At 40.6% G+C, this 17,511-nt stretch overlaps 1 protein-coding gene across 11 annotated transcripts in view; it reads left to right on the top strand.

The window, feature by feature from the left end:
* Positions 1-17,511, top strand: part of DLG2 (discs large MAGUK scaffold protein 2) — a gene marked incomplete at its 5' end in the record, with an annotated part of 887,937 nt that overhangs the window by 819,456 nt on the left and 50,970 nt on the right. For all 11 annotated transcript variants that reach the window (XM_080815305.1, XM_080815304.1, XM_080815303.1 and 8 more), the window contains one exon: positions 6,770-6,845. In XM_080815305.1, coding sequence (XP_080671431.1) covers positions 6,770-6,845 — 76 coding nt within the window. The remainder of the gene's footprint in view (positions 1-6,769; positions 6,846-17,511) is intronic.

Raw genomic sequence — 17,511 nt, 5'->3', positions numbered from 1 at the left:
TGCATTCTATCTCATGAATGTTATCCGTGTGTGTGTGTGTGTGTGTGTGTGTGTGTGTGTTTATGGCTATAAATGAGTTTTTGTCAACTTTTCTCCTTAGAATTTAATCCTTTCAAAAAATATTATTATTTTAGATGTTTCTATAGCACATTTCATTGTAAGAAAGTGGGAAATTTTTGAGAAGTATAAAAAAGAAATAAAAATCATTTATAATCCTACTCTGCGTAGAGTTCTTATTGCAGGGCTTTCTCATTTCACACTATATTTAGCATCTTACAACTCTAGCTCAGAATACGTGGGAGCTGGTACAAATAGGATTTACTTTTAGACTGGGGTTAAATTTTTCAGTCTTTAATTCCTTGCTAGCCCCTTTTCTGAGTACAGTTCAGCTAGTAGAACTGGTCGGGGAAAATCTCGTAATGGATAACATCAGGGCATGACTTGACCCTTTACAAAAATGCTTCTCTATGGATAATCCCATTTTATCATCCCAATGAAAGCGTGATGGAGGGTATGAAGATTACTCCCATCCTCTTTCTTTTTTTGAAGATGGTGAAGAAATTTTAGTTAAAACACTCCTGGAACATGCTAGACACTGTTCTAAGCCCTTTATAATGAACTCATTTAAACCTCATTACAACCTTTTGAGAGATGTTATAATAGTATGTGCATTTTACAAATCAGAAGACTGAGGCATAGAGGGGTTAATTAAATTGCCTGAAATTGCCCAACGAGTAAGTAGCGGAACTGAGATTTGAATCCAGGCTACAGAATTGATGCTCTTTTTTTTTCCTTCTTTTTTTAGTGAAGGGGAGAGAAAGAAGGAGGGGGGACGGACAGCAGGAGAGGGAGAGAGAGAATCTTAAGCAGGCGCCACACCCAGCATGGAGCCCAACGTGGGCTTCAATCCCATGACCCTGAGATCATGACCTGAGCCAAAAGCAAGAGTTGGATGCTTAGGGACGCCTGGGTGGCTCAGTCAGTTAAGCGTCTGCCTTCGGCTCAGGTCATGATCCCAGGGTTCTGGGATGGAGCCCTTCTTTGGGCTCCTTACTCAGTGGAAAGCCTGCTTCTGCCTCTCCCTGCCACTCCTCCCCCTGCTCATGCTCGTGCACTCTCTCTCTCTCTTTCTCTCTCATTCTGACAAATAAATTTTTTTAAAAAAATTTTTTAAGAAGGAGTTGGATGCTTAACCAACTGAGCCACCCAGGCACCCCAGCAGAATTGATACCCTAAACTTACATGCAGTCCTTCCTCCCCAAGTTACAAAAATAAGACTTGGCAAAATTTAAATCAGCAAGCATGGTTTGAGCAGTGTGTGTGTGCCAAGCACTGCTATTGGGCCACTGGAGCCCAGCTGGAGTCACATGTTTGTGGGATTAAACATGTGACTAAGGCACAGCCACACTGTGATTACGTTAATGAGGGCTCACAGTAACTAAAGGTGCTGTCCTAGTCAGCTTGGACTGCCATAACAAACCGTAGACTGGGTGCTTTCACAGCAGACATTCATTTCTCATAGTTCAGAAAGCCTAGAGAGTCCAAATTCAAGGCACTGGTTATTTGGATTCCCAGTGAGGGCCTTCTTCCTGGTTCACAGATAGCTTTCTCGCTGTACCCTCACATGGCTAAAAGAGAGATTATTTCTCATGTCTCTTCTTATAAGTGCACTAATCCCACTCATGAAGGCCAACACATTCAGTCCACAGCAGGGGTCAAGGGATATGAAAGGACAGCAGACAGGGGGACAAATTCCATCTGATAATAGCACCAACCCTGTATGGTGGCAAGTACTTTCAAATACAGAATTTTATTTCATCTTCACAAAAGCCTCATAAGGAAATTGAGGGTCCAAGAAGTCAGGTAACTTACCCAAGGGTGCACAACCAACCACTGGCTGAACCCAAGTCTCTCTGATAGCAATACCACATGGCTTTCTACTATACCAAGAGTCCATTAGAATTGTCAATTAGGAGTTCTTAATATGTAGCAGATACGTATTCAGCCTCTTAGGATCTCAGGATTTATGTTGGTAAACTGAAGATAGCACAGTTGCTAAACAATTTTTGTATTATCTTCTTTAACATTCACTGTAATTTTTTGAAGCCTGTCAATACTTTCAGTTTACCAACATAAATCCTGAGACCCTAAGAGGCTGAATGACCTGCCCTGACTCACAGAGCTAATAAGTGGCAGATGCAGGATTCTAGCCCAGACTTGTATGATTTCAAAACCTGGGCTCTTAGCCTAGAATTGCTGCTTCCTGAGACTACGTCATTTTTGTGAGTGGCCAAGATATGATTTGTTCCACAGGCTTTTAATCTGAGTCTTTATTCATCGCCCCATACTGATGGTCCCCTGGGCTCTCAGAGGACAGGTTTGTAGCTAGCACTGCATGAAGGTTTATTCACCTAACCTTCACAGAGAGCTTGTGGCCAGTCATATGGACAGCATTTCCATCCTTGCAGAGCACGGGCACAGCCACACCCAGCGCTAAATGATTATCCCGCCATCCAGTGCTCCAAGCCTGACCTCATTATGTGTTTGGCCAGGACCTGACAATGCCAGATGGGAAATGGGTGAGAAGGCAGAGGGAGACCATTGGGCTCATGGAATCATGACCATTTGGTACTCCCTGGAGATGCTAACTGTCAGAAGCGATTGCTCAGATTTTGCCATCCAGCTTACATTTTCAGTATTTTGGTCAGTGACCAAACTGGGGTGGAGAGGATTATTTCTGCTTAAACAATCTAATTAATTGCTTGCCTCTTGAGTGTGAGAGAAGTAAGGCAGTACTTCTCGTCTCGATTCAGTCTTTCTATACAGGTGGTCCGCCATTCCCTTAGGTAAAGGCTAGTGGGCTTTAATACCATCTATTTCTGCTGAAGGAGTCTTACTTAGTAACATAAATAGAGAAGGTGATGCTAAACTTTACGTAGATTCTTACCAAGTGAAAAAGTCATGAATTGGTAAGTAATTTTTTTTATTGAAAACACTGTTTGAGGGTAAGTCAGTTAACTCTTGAGCCTCAATTTTCACAACCAGGTCAAGAACGCTCCTTGAGGGTTTATTCATGCGTTTGCTCATTTGTTCGTTCATTTATTCAACAAAGATTCTTGCAGTTCCTGCCATATGCCCGGCTCCATCTTAAGCCCTGGATCACTGTGCAGTTATTGGTAATATAGGCAAAGTGCTTAGGACAACATCGAATACTTTGTACACACTCAAACGATGGGTGTTTTACTTTTTTCGTATTTGAGCTTTTAGTTCTTGAAAGAACACACGATTATTCAGAGCGCTGATTTATTTATTGCCAGCCCTGAGTCTCATTTGAGCAATAAATTATCTACCTACATCCCAAGAAGCACCAGAAGAGAGGAAGGGGTTGGGGTAGGTAGGAGAAAACGAGCCACAGACACCTACCACTGAGAGAGTTAATCAAGATGGGCCCCGTGATGGGAAAGCAAAGCTATGATGGGGTTACAGTGAATGTAAAAAAGACTGCCAAGGAGAGAAAGTAATTCAATATTTATGATATAATTCAATATGTATAATGCTGCATACAGACATTTACCTAACCTAATTCAAGATTAAAATTTATTCTAAATTTTAAAGCCCAAGTCTCAGTTTTCCCAGCCATCAAATGGGGGTCAGTAATACCTACATCACTTGGTTATTGTGAGAAGCAAATGAGAGGATATAAATATACAGGAATTTTTCACTAATAATTATATGTTAAAACTTCGGCCAACACTTACATTATCATCATTATCATTTATGAAACTTCCAACCCCAAGAGAAAACAAAACTTTCTGATTTCGTTCATGAGTGAGTCAAAACCAGGCCACCTACAGTAACACTTTATAAAAATTGTGGCTTCTTTTCTGTTGCCTGTTTGAAGATTAATAAACCATAGCAAATAATAGGGATGTGTGTGTGTGTGTGTGTGTGTGTGTGTGTCCATCTGACTTAACATTCTTTGAAATCCTGTTAAGATGTAAAAGATGAATCACTAAAGATGGCCTAATAGGGACATTTCTGAAGAAATCCGAAAAGGGTGAACTTGGAAACCAGGGGGTAAAAATTAGAATGCTTTAGCCAAACAGTTCTTAGAATCCTGACTTCAGCCTCATATATGTTTTGGACCCCTGTGAGTTCTGTGGGTTTGTCCAGAATTTTCTTTAGAGCCTGATCAAAAACCACGGAGCCTCCGCGTGTCATGTTAGCATCGTCCAAGGTACTAGTGTTTCCCATAATTATCCTGGTTAATGCAAAGAAGCCAGGATAAAGTCAGGGCCGTAAGAACAGTTTTAGAAGGATCCAAAGAGATGAATATGAATTACCATTTGCACTTGGATTAAAACTGAGAAGAGCTGAAGTTGCTCAGAACAGGCATTTTCTGAGTGAGCATCTCTCCACTTGGCAGCTTACCTTCCCTGAAGTCTTCCTGGTGCTCTTCCCAACTGTTGTATGTAGAAACTCTCAGTGCAACATATTGCTTTAATATCTGAGGTTAAGATATGAAAATTTTTGTTCGGCTGTTTCCACTCAGATATTCTCCTCTCGCACCAAAATATATTCTGAAACTCTGTTTCTGTAACTATAGAAACCCCGATCTGCACTGTGTTTCAACTGGGAACACAAAAGAGCTCTCAGTTAAAAAGCAATATGTTGTTAATTATTGATCTATGAATAGCTTAGATTTTATAAACCATTAATTTCTGTAGATTCAGGGTTTTTCTTCTCTTTTCTTTCCTCGTTTTTGAAATTCGAGTTGGCCATATTTAAACAAACCGTCAAGTCAGAACAACGCATGAAGGATTATTTTAGTGAACAGTAGTTTATTGAGGACTTGCTCCAGGATGCTGCTGAGTGACATGTGGGTTTGCCCTCAAGGAACATCCAGCTTTGTGTGTGCACTGGGAAAATAAACACAAGGTAACAAGAGATGATACCAGCATGAAGATACAAATAAGTCCTGTGGTGTTTAAAGGAAGGAGTGGTCATGTCTCATTGGAGAGACTCCAGCAAACAAAAAATCAAGGAGATAATTAGCTTCTCTTCATCTCTTTTTTTTTTTTTTTAAGAATTTATTTATTTGGGGTGCCTGGGTGGGTTAAAGCCTCTGCCTTCGGCTCAGGTCATGATCTCAGGGTCCTGGGATCAAGCCCCGCATCAGGCTCTCTGCTCAGCAGGGAGCCTGCTTCCCCCTCTCTCTCTCTGCCTGCCTCTCTGCCTACTTGAGATCTCTGTCTGTCAAATAAATAAATAAAATCTATTAAAAAAAAGAATTTATTTATTTATCTGAGAGAGAATGAGAGAGAGAGAGCATGAGAGGGGAGAGGGTCAGAGGGAGAAGCAAACTCCCCACCAAGCAGGGAGGCTGCTGTGGGACCCAGTCCCGGTACTCCAGGATCATGACCTGAGCTGAAGGCAGAGGCCTCAACCCACTGAGCCACCCAGGTGCCCCTTTAAACCCATCCTTCAAATGGGCACCCGTCTTCCCAATTTTACTTTACTACTGTTTCTCAAGCCCTTCCCTCTCTTCCACCTCATTGTCATTTCTTGCCTGGGCTGTGGCAGTAACTTCTCAACAGAACTCCTGCTACCCACTGTCCCTTCTCTCCTCCAGCCTGTCTTCTTCCTCCACCACAGTCATTTATTCCAGTGAGAACCCATTTGATCACTTCTCTGCTTTCTATCCTCTCGGAACTCATGAGGATTCCCCAAGGAAAAAGCCCAAGTCCTTAGTGTGGATGGATATTTTTTATAAGGAGGCCCCACCACCTCACTTTCTTACATCCCATCCTGTATATACCCTATAGCAGAATCTTCCCACAGTCTCTCACTTGCTTATTATCTTTGGGTCATAGTATGTGTCTCCTGTCCGGGAAATTCTCCCTGAACTTTTCCTGCCAACAAGCTCTTTCTCGTCCTTCAAGCATCACATAAATTGACACCTCCTCCAGGAAGCCAGCCCCAATGCTTTCTACCCTTCCTTCTCAACCACCCATCACTCCCCCCGTTGCTGTCAGGAGTCTTTCTGTGCAGCATATCGGTCTCTTTATGTCTTTGTTCCTACCAGGAGCACATTCCTGGGTGTTGATTGCAGTCATGGTTTTTCTTTTTCTTTTTTTCTTTTTTTCCTTTGTTCCCCAGCTCCTTGCTTGATACATGGTAGGCAATTGATGAGTGTTTGATGAATGAATGAAGTGTCAGGTACAATGATGAAATCTGCAGAGATAACAGGAGAACAGCACTGGGGAAAAGGAAAAAAACTCAAGATGACCTATAACATGTTTGATTTTGAGGTGAAGGTAAATACCCTCACGTCACTAAAGGGAAGGGAAGAAAAAGGAAACCAAAAGAAAAGAGTAGGAGAGATGAGGTGTGCAGAAGGGACAGAGGAGAAGGAAGAAGTTTATTTAGTCTCCATTGTAGGTGTTCATCTCTGTGGACTGTGATTTCTTGTAATAGATTTTTGGTTGAGTTATTCAGGCATTTAAGTAACAAATAATAGTTTTTCCTCCCTCTTTGTTTCTTCCAATCACTATGACTCTCAGTACTCATCACAGAGAAGTTTCAAGGGATGTGTTAGCCTCTTAGAGACCACATAGCAAGACTTTTTATACCGAACCAAGGAACGGGAATACTTGAGGACACATTGTATTTGAGCTGTAGGATGAGAAGAGAGATTCTTCATTTAGTAAGGAACTTACTCATAAATGCCTTGCCGTGCGATCAGCTCTTTATTTTCAATTTTCTTTAGGGTGGAAAGAAAGGAGCGTGCCCGGTTGAAGACAGTGAAGTTTAATGCGAAACCTGGAGTGATTGATTCAAAAGGGGTAGGTACAAAATAATCGAATTACTAAGTTCTCTCGACTGCCTTGGGTTTAGCTATAATTAACATTCAGGTTTTCAATAGCAAAGAAATGATGGAGCTACCAGACAGGAGAGTACTGTTATAAATATACTGCTAAAAGTAATAATGTAATCTCTGATGAAGTAGATTTGTGGTAAATATATTAAATACTGGGGGTAAACCTGCCAGTGGTCCACAGAAATGATGTGTTGATGAAGGTGATGTAGTGATTACACTGAAGAAAAGATAGCTTAGTGTTTTCATTTCTTTAATTTTTTCTTTTAAATTAAATGTTTTAAAAGGATGGATTTCATAAAAGATACCTCCCTGCTCTTCACAAATCTGTGTATCGGTTAACATATTTTAAACTAAGACAGTTGTCATGGAAATATATATATGGATCATCTAAGTGAATACACGGATTGTTGTGACAGACATAGAATTAACGAGTGAAATTTAATCACCAAAATTAAAGTATTACATGCACATGTATCTATTTTAATAACAGCTTTAGTGAGCTAAAATTCACATACCATACAGTTCAATAGTTTAAAGTACAGCATTCAGAGGTTTTAGTATATTTAGTTAGACAGTCATCCCTACAATCAATTTGAGAACACTGACCACCCCATAAAGAAACCCTATAGCCGTCACTTCCCATGGCCCCCAACTACACCCCCAACCCTAGGCAATTACTATTTTTGTCTATAGATTTGCCTATTCTGGATATTTTATATAAATGAAATTATATACTATGTGGCCTTTTGTGACTGCTCCTTTCACTTCACATAATGTTCTCATGCACGGATATTATGGCATGTATGAGTACTTTATTTATTTTCATTGCCAAATAATAGCCCATTGTAAGGATACATCTCATTTAATTTATCCATCTTCAGTTGATGGACATCTGGGTTCTTTCCACTTTTTGGCTATTATGGATAATGCTGCAGTGCATATTTGTGTATACATTTTTGTGTGGACAAGTGTTCTTACTTCCATGGAGTATATACCTAAGAGTAGAATTTCTGGGTCTTATGATAACTCTATGCTTCATGTTTTGAGGAACTTCCTGACTGTTTTCCAACGTGGTTGTACATGTTTATATTCCCAACGTCAGTCTATAAAGGTTCCAGTGTTTCCATATTCTCACCGACACTTGTTATTATGTGTCTTTCTGCTTATTTGGTTGGAAGTGGTATCTCATTGTAATTGCAGTTTGCATTCCCCTAATGACTACTGGTGTTGAGCATTTTTGCATGTGCTAATTGGCCATTTCTAAACCCTCTTTGGAGAAATGTCTATTCAGATCCTTTGCTCATTTTTAAATTGGGCTTTTTTGTTGCTGTTGAATTACAAAAATTCTTTATATATTCTGGAAATCAATTGCTTATCAAATGTATGCTTTTTAATTATTTTCTCTCATTCTGTAAGTTGTCTTTTCACTCTCTTGCTAGTTTTTGATTCACAAAAGTTTTTAATTTTGATAAAGTCCATATATTCTTCTAAAAATTTTATAGTTTTAGCTCTTACATTTAGGTGTTTGATCCATTTTGAGTTAGTTTTTGTATATGATATGAAGTAGGATTCCAATTTCTTCTTTTTTTTTTACATGTGGATTATCTTCTCAGTTTCATTTTTGTTCATTTCAAGTATATAGAAATGTAATTATTTTGTATATCAATCATATCCTCCTACCTTGCTGGACCTATTTATTAGTTCTGATAGGGGTTGGTTTTTTGGGGGTTTTGGGGGGAGTTTGGGGGGGTTTTTTGGTAGATTCCTTAGCACTTTCTACATACAAAATCATGTCATGTGTAAAAAGGGAGTTTTACCTCTCTTTTCAATCTGGATGACTTTTATTTCTTTGTCATGCCTGAATACCCTGGTTAGAACCTGTGGATCAATATTCGGTAGAAGTGGCAAGGGCAGCCATCCTTGCCTTGTTCCTGGCCTTAAGGGGAAAGCATTCTATCTTTCACCATTAAGTATGATGTCAGCTGAGGCTTATGCAGCTTTTACAATCTATTTTTAAGTGAAAAAACAAGCATCTCATTGCTGTATTGTAAAATATTGCCCCCTGCCTACCCTTCTCTCTTCCTGTGCTCTTGTTCTTCATCTCCTTTCCTTCGTCTTTCTCTCCTCCTAACAATTCTGGCTTGTGAGCATCACACAGAGTTATGGTCAATAGATGTCACCATGAAAAACAAAAAGAAGAAAAGCTGTCATTCCTCAGGGCTTTTGAGCCCCAAATCACAACACTCTTCCTCATATTTTGAAGTAGAAGTGTCACAGAGCAGCCCAGTTATTGACATTACATTTACTTTCCCTAAAATATTCAGGTGAAGCGAGAACTTATTTAGACGTAAGGTGTCCCTCTTAAGAAAAAAAGTGAGGGTATGTGTCAGCATGCATGGAGTACTTTCACATAAATACTGTTTCACTGATTCTTAGTGAGAATTTAAGGATAGAGCTCCTGTTTGTCTTATATATGTAGTTGAACATATATCAGAGAATTCTTGTTGAATACCTACCGTATGCCAGACACAGGGCTAGAACTTGTGAAAGATGGAAAGTGAAACAAAGGCCCTTCTCTTTAAGAGCTTATAACATCTATGAGAGCTCAGATGTCTTTTTGGTAAGGCTAAGACATGTATATTATGCTTTTAAATCATATTGTCATATACTATTAGGTAATGCCAAAAAAATAGACTATAAATTCTAGGACTTGAATGACTATTGAAGGAGGACCAGTGACCATGTGGAAAGGGAAAGCCTGGACCACAGTCATGAGGGTCAAGTAAGTTGGGTTCTAGTTTGAGTTTATTATTAATTCACCACTGCTCTTTGGGCCTCATTGGCAAAATAACAGCTTTGAACTCCAGCAAGGACGTCAGGCAAGTTTCACTTCCTATAAGGTGGATTGGTTGTGATGATGGATTGATAGTTTCTTGTTGATTGATAATTTCTACCTGGAATATTTTGTTGAAAATGATTCTGAGATCATGTATGACCTCAGCAGGAGAAAAAAAAAATATGCCATGATTGACTATTCATCCCTAGCCAACACTGAGAATTGTTCTGTGTTTGAGGTCCCTAGGTTCAGTGATCTTTAAGATGCCTTCCAGAAGTAATTCTCCAAGAACTTATGAGTTAAGAAATAATAAATCAAAGTTTTCCAAATCCCATGAGTACAATACATCAATGAGAAGACTCTCGCTTAGGGTAAAAAATAAAAGACAATGAAGAGAAAGTGTGCTAAAGAAAGAGAAAGACCACTGTGGGGAGAGCTGAGAAGTTGGGTCAGGAATTGAGCCAATGACATAGACAACAGAACTTCTTAATTATTACAAAAACCTCAGTCTGGCATCTAGGGGTAAACTCAACATAAACTGAGGAAGAAGGGGCATCTGGGTGCCTCAGTTGGTTAAGCATCTGCCTTCGGCTCAGGTCATGATCCCAGGGTTCTGGGATGGAGTCCTGCACTGGGCTCCCTGTTCAGTATGTCCTGTACTGGGCTCCCTGTTCAGTAGGGATCCTGCTTATTCCTCTGCCTCTGCCCCTCCCCCTGCTTGTGTGTGCTCTCTCTCGATAAATAAATAAATAAAATCTTAAAAAAAAAAAAAATAAACCGAAGTAGAAAACTCCTTGGAATGAGAAGGAGAATGGGATATTTGAGGAGCCTATCATGAGCTGGCATTAACACATTGTGAAACATGAATTCAAAGGGAAAGCCATGCTTGCTGCCCTGGAGAAGCTTAAAAATCAGTTATATGGATGAAGCAGGTTGTGACAATGGTCTTAGAGCTATGAGAATTCAAATTAATGTGTATAGGAATGACCAGAGAGCACTTCATAGAACTTAGACTTTAATTGACCTAACCATGCTTGGGTTATTTTTCCAGAACTATCCATTGATTTAAAAATATTGAATGCTGGAAAACAGCAGGCATTGTGCTAGATGCCTTGTAGGATAGCAAAGTAATTAAAAATGCAAGGTCTGTCATTTCAAGGAGCTCACAAAGAGAAATATAAGAAAGCCTGGCAATACAGTATCACTGATGATCCTCAGAAATTTAGGAAATTAACAGCTTTATTTGAAGTATCAGGAGACTGTGCCTCAAGAAGATGAGCTAGTTTCCCTAAGATCACACAGCTAACAGGTACAAGTGTCAGGTTTGCACTCAGAACATTTTGACAGCAGAATGTCCATTTCTCCATACTGTCTTTTGTTGGAATTCAAGAAAAGGACAGTTACCAATCATGCCTTGGGTAAGAGAGAAAGCTTCCAAAAGAAAGTGGTACTCAAACAAGATCTTGAAGTCTGAGTAGGAGTGTGCCACATATAGGATACAGCATGAACATGAAGGTGGAAACTATAGGCATGTTAGAGTGAGGCCAAGCAGATCAGGGATACCAGATGGATAGTGTGGTTGCTGTTGTGGTAGGTGTAGCAAATGGAGCTGACCAGGAAGGTCTGGATGGTCAGGCAGCTTGTATGAAAAGCCTGGTTTGAGCTTTGAAGCACACTGAATTTTGAGAACATCCAAGAGGAGATCAGAGGCTCTCCACTGAAAGTTCTCATCTGCTACAAACAAAGTGCCCAGGCTTTCAGTCCACTCCATGTGCCTACGCAAAGTCTGTGTCTACACATGCAAAGACAAGTGGACAATTGTGTCAGTAACCCACATCATTCCAGCCTACCCAGACCCCTAAGCCCAAAGCACCCATCTGTTTGGATGGGTCTCCTTGAGAACAATCTCATTTTCCCGGATCCCAATGCAGGCAGGCTTCCCTGAGAATGTCAGTTAATTCCTAATGAATCTCCACTCAAACTAGCCTCTGGTGAACACATAATCACTCCCTTAATTTCTTTCATTAGTCTTTTACCTTTTTTCGTCAATTTCATAATCAGCCATTCTGTTACTTACTGAGACATTTAGGAAATTATATAATCTTCACAGTCAAGCTGTTCTCCATTGAAAAAAACAATGAGTAGTTAGTGATTTTTGCCAAATTTTGCTTCATTTTATTTAAAAATCCCTATAATTTAAAGAAGGGAAGTACATCTGAAAGAGTATCAGGAGCCTTACCGAATGCCGGCCATATGCAGTGTGTAAGTGCCTCCTTTGCCCTGCAGGTCCTTCCTAAAGTAAAGGAGGTTGTTAGTGAATAACTAGTCCTGTTTGGTCACAGGCTGGTACAAAAGAGAGGTGACAGATGTTATTCCAAGTAGTAAGAATGTCTGCTGCAAAAACTCAGACAGCTCACGTCATCTCTAATCACCACAACAAAATGTGAAGGGAAATCATTTGTTCCCTCTTCACAGATTTAAAGAAACTAAGGTTGGAGCCCCTGGGTGACTCAGTCAGTTAAGCCTCTGACTCTTGGTTTCAGCTCAGGTCATGATCTCAGGGTTTCAGGATCAAGCCCTGCGTTGGGCTCCATGATCAGCACAGAGTCTACCTGGGATTCTTTCCCCCATCTCTCCTTCCCCCTCTGCGACTCTGCCCTGCTCACACACATGCGCGCTCTCGCTCTCTCTTACTCAGATAAATAATTTTTTTTTTTTTTTAAAGGGAAGGAAAGAAGAAACTAAGGCTTAGAGAGACAAAGAAATCTGAACCCATGTCTGACTGACTGCAAAGCCCATAATCTGTTTACTGTAGCATCCCCTCTTCCTGTTAAAACCATGTCACTTGGTGCATTTTTAGAAAAATGAAGTATGCTGAATTGGGTTTAGCTTTGTCAAAAACTGAGTTGGGCATAAGCTTAAATCCTGAAAGGCAGAAGCTGCTTCCCCCAATAATATATATGTTTCTGGATGGGAACTTCTCTGAAGTGAGCTTGGGGCTGCACACTTCCTCTAATTGTGACCTGCCAGAGGGACGAGCCTTGGCAAGTGTGTTCCTTCAGTCATTCAATAAACCTTTATTAGATGCCAGTTTAAGGAGCTTGCCATGCAATGTGGACCAAGCCAAATAAGACATAGTCACTGCCCTGAAGAATTAGGGATATTGGGGGAGAGAAACATCCCCACAGGAAATAAGTGATTAACACTAAACAAAAGGGACAAGAAACTTGCTCTGAAGTTCAAAGGAGGAGATTATGGCTTGGAAGCTGGAAGAATTTGAATTTTGGTGGTGGAGGGGGTGGGGAGACCTTGAAAGGATTAGTAAAATTTGCAAAGGGGGAGATGGGGGGTAAAAATAGGATACAGGATACACAAGAGGGAGAACATTGTTTACTTTCATTGCAAGCAACAGTTTATGAAGGGGAATAAAAGGACTCAGAAGTGGAAAGTTGAACTCAAATCAGTTCTGGTGCCTTAAATTTTCTAGGAAACTTGGACTTTATCCTGTGGACAGAGAATTTTAATGGTTGGAACCAAACCCAACCTAGTGATTCCCCCTGGGCTTGCACCCTGAATGTGCTTGTGTTGTTGCCTGGCTGTCACTCCCTGGCAAAGGTCCTGACTTACTCATTTTTGTGCCCTTACCACCTAGTATGGTGTCCACCAGAAACATTCTGTCTGCTCAATCCTTCTTTCTTGGAGGAAAAGAAAGTGAGTGATCAGGAGTAAATTCCCAAGAGATCAATCTGGTAACTGTGAGAAGGACTGACTGGAGGGGACAAAAACTGACAGTGGGAGGTGTTTGAGAAAGGTACTCCAGTATTCTGGGTGTGAGATTTTGAAAATCTGAACTTAAAACAACAGCACAAGAAAAGAAAAGTGTGAAACGATTGCTCAAGAGATCAGAGAGGACTGTCATCCTTGGACATCTGACCTAGTGGTTCCTAATACTACTCTGTTTCCTTTTCCAAAGCCTCAGACTCCCTTTAAGAAGGGATATTGACTGTGCGGGAGGGCATGGGACAGAGATGGAGCTGTGGTGATAGGATCATGGCAGTATCCCTGAATCAGACTGGAGCTAGCACTGAGATGTCTCAGTTCTACTTCGTACATTCATGGAAGTTTCCATACAACCATTGATTCCTACTATGTCATTTATGGAGAAAGACACCGAGAATCATTTTTCTGGGACACACGGAGAGTTAGTAGCAGAGCCTGCCATTGCATCATTTATCAAAAAAGTGACTTGACAGTCAGTGTTTTGTTAGCAAGTAGGAATTACGTTTGCTTCACTGGGTTGAGTTATGGGGATTGCTTTCATAACAACTCTAAAGTAACATTCGAGTTTCAAGGGAGGGGTCATTACCGCCCTCAAAAGAAAGCTCCTTAAGAGCACTAGCCTTTGGATGGCTGGAGCCCCATGAAGAGTTCAAATGTCTAAGAGTAAGTCAGAGATTTGGGAAGTGGAGTGGAAGGAGCACCATACTGCCCCACTCCACGGGGCATCAGGAAAGCAACATTTCTCCTCAGAGTTTATCCACCCAGAAAAGGCACCTCCTCGGGTTGCTTATTTTCACTTCCCTACTCTAGAACATGTAACAGATTGCTTACTGGTCTTCCAGCCCTAGTCTTTCTCCTTTGATTCTTTCCCCATCCTGCATATAGTGTGCTTTTAACCAGACTAGCATTTTTACGTGAAGAACAAAAACATGGCTACAACCAGAGAATTCTTCAGTGTCACTAGCCTGTCCTGGGGAGAGCGGCTAACTCATCCTTTCCCCTGCCCCCGAATGTGATAATCACATCTGTCCAAACCTTGAGCTCCCGTGTCCCCTGAGGACCATGTGAGCAGCACACAGATGTTTCTCTGATAAAGAAGTGTTTGTGGTTCTCCGAAGATGGTTCTCAGAGGGGTCTACAGTTGAGGATTTTAGCCGAAGTTAGGTTAAAGTTTTCACACTTTGTGTGTGTGTAAAATCAATTCTGTTGTATCAAATCAATTTCCAAAAGAAGGCAACTCTAGAAAGCAGGAGTCCATTTTGATAATGCAGGTGAGACACAAAGAAGGCCATCCTGGGACCATACAGTAGCTATAGAGAGGAAAGAAGAGACCAGGAAATAGGTAGCAGAAGAAAAAAAAATTGTGTAACCTGGACCACCTATGTCAGCATTAGCCAAGACTCTTACTGAAAATGAACATGCCCAAGCTCAACACCCGTCTTTTGGAATCAGAACCTCTGGGGATAGCGATAGGAAAGCTGCATTTTAACAAGCTCCCCAAGAGTTTCTTTGGGCTTGTGGAAATTTGAGGTACGTAAGCATAGTGACAAGGTTTAACATCAGATGGGCTGACCACCTTCTGCCAGAGTTACCGTAATATGTCTAAGCTTTAGTTACCTCATGTGTAAAGCTGGAGATTATATTAAAAGATATACTATATATAAAGTACCTAGAAATTTAGTCTATTTCTTCCCCGTGGCCACAGCCCCCCCACCACCACTACCCTCATGCACACATCTCTCAAATTTGACCCCTTTATAAGGCTAGAATGAGCAACCTCCTCAAAGTACTCTGTTCCTTAGACTCTAACTCCCCCTCACACAGATGAGAGGAAGGGAGAGTTGCCACAACTTTGCCCTGCACCCATCTGTGTAATGGTATTTTTGACTCTGTGCTCACTGACCTTGAGGTTAAGCAGGAAGGTGCAGGTGGCAACAGGACTGATCTCACTCAGTCCCCAAATCCTGCCAGTCAGGAGTGTTCCTGAGTTTTCTGTTATACTCTGTAGCTATCTATGGGAAATTCTAGAACCCCTGCATTTCATTCAGTATACCAGTTACTCTGAACATCTGTAGATTGCTTTATTGTCTACAGGGTATTTTTAAATAGGCATTGCTCATTTGTATTTAAAAAAAAAATCCTGTGAGGAATGTATTCTTAATATGCTCCTTTTACAATGAGAAACTGAAGTTTAGAAAGGATGTATTACTTACTTACCCAAGCTCATAGAGCTAGTAAGTGGCAGAGCTGGGCCCTACATGATGTCATATTGTGTGAGCAAAACAGGGTAATTGATGCTTTAAGGCATTTTTATGTATGAACTCATTCTAGATGTTATTAGCATAGCTAATTCTATCTATTCAATTAGTGGTGCTACTAGGGCTAAAGTAATATAAATAGGAGATGTATAATTTGTGGTTATATAAATAACAAGTATAGTTTCATCAGATGGGAACATTAAGCTTTTGTTAAATATTCTTCCTGCTATTAATTCAGAATGTTAAGTATTATTTCGAGAATTTGGCTCAAACCCATTTCTACTTTAAAGTTAATCATGAATCCATTCCAATTCACTACAGAGCTTCCTTTAACCCAACTCTTTAAGGCAAAAGGCCCAGAGTCACACCTTAGAGCCTGTGTATTTCATTTTGCAGAAGTTTTTAACTCACTGGAAAGCTACAAAAATACTGAAAAATAAAGATGCAGGATTGACTACCCAGTCATCTGACTTCCTCCGTATGGGGATTATACCCTGATTCTTAGCAAGCAAAAATAGTATGTGTATCTTGCCTCTTTTCAACTGTGCACTGTTTACATGTGGGTAAGTTGTTTTTTTAATGACAGATCATGTAATGTCTGAATCATTTCAACAGCAGCTTCTGCTCTCTTCCTAATATTCATTAAACATACCTAATGGCTTTACCCCTTCATTAGGGGGAAAAAAAAAAAAAAACGGGCTCCGAAATGTCACTGTCCTGGATCCTATATTTAGCTTTTCTAATGATGTGATCTGGAAGCCATAGCTTCTCTTTCTGACACTCTGATGTTTCAGCTGTAAGAATAAAATCTGGAGAGTAGATTGCAAGTTCCTTAAAGACAGGGAATATGACTTATTTAGGACCTAAAATAGTTCATGGTATTCAATCAATAATTATTAAATTAAATAATGTGAGAATAAAGAAGGTTATGTATTGAAAGAAAAGTTATTATGTAAATTAGAAGGTACAGCCCACGTGAATTTTGCTGCAGCTTGGAGAACTGAACGATTTATCGCTGCCTTTAAAGGAAGGTTCTCGCAATCGGAGTGTTCTTTTCCTTTTACTTCAATAAGTAGATTTTGAGTTTCCCCCACGTGCAGGATACTGCTCTGGCCATGGAGTGGGGACATGGGTGGCTAAGGCCTTACCTCTGCCGTCCCAGAGCGACCCTCCTAGTGTAGACATACACACAGGTTGTTAGAAACCAGAACCAGTTTATGCAGGATGCTACTGAACTTGGAAACCAACCCAGGGCAGAATCAATAAAACTGTTCCTAAAATAAACTTTTAAAAAAAAGAATAAAACCAATTTTAGACCGATTTCCAGGTTAAAAGCAGAAAGGTGGTTGTGATGGATCCACTCTTTGGGGATTAAGAAATTCTTCCTGCGTAGTAGGTAAGCAGTCCTCATATTTGCACAGCACTTTGGTGCATTACCCATTTCACTGGTGAGGGGGCAGGGGCAGGAGACCTTGACTGGCCTGTCCACAGTTAGACAAGGGCTGTCCTTTGGGGGTACACGAATGCCATTTCATTTATTCAGAGGTTTGCAAGGTGTCTTTCAGCATTGTGCTAGGGACAGGGGAAAAACAAAGATGCGTGAACCTTTGCCCTTGCTCTTAGAAAACATTGAATGGTCTGGGAAATAGTTGGATTTCCCTAGTAGTTGGCACTCTCCATACATAATCTGCTCCTCTCAGCAGTCAAGACACCCAGTCCTGCAGTCCTAGTCATGCAAGTGGCCAAGTCATTGAGGC

This window comes from Martes martes (genome assembly GCF_963455335.1).
Source record: "Martes martes genome assembly, chromosome: 10".
Lineage (NCBI taxonomy): Eukaryota > Metazoa > Chordata > Mammalia > Carnivora > Mustelidae > Martes > Martes martes.
Note: the sequence above shows the minus strand (reverse complement) of the source record. Positions and strands in the feature narration are given on the sequence as shown.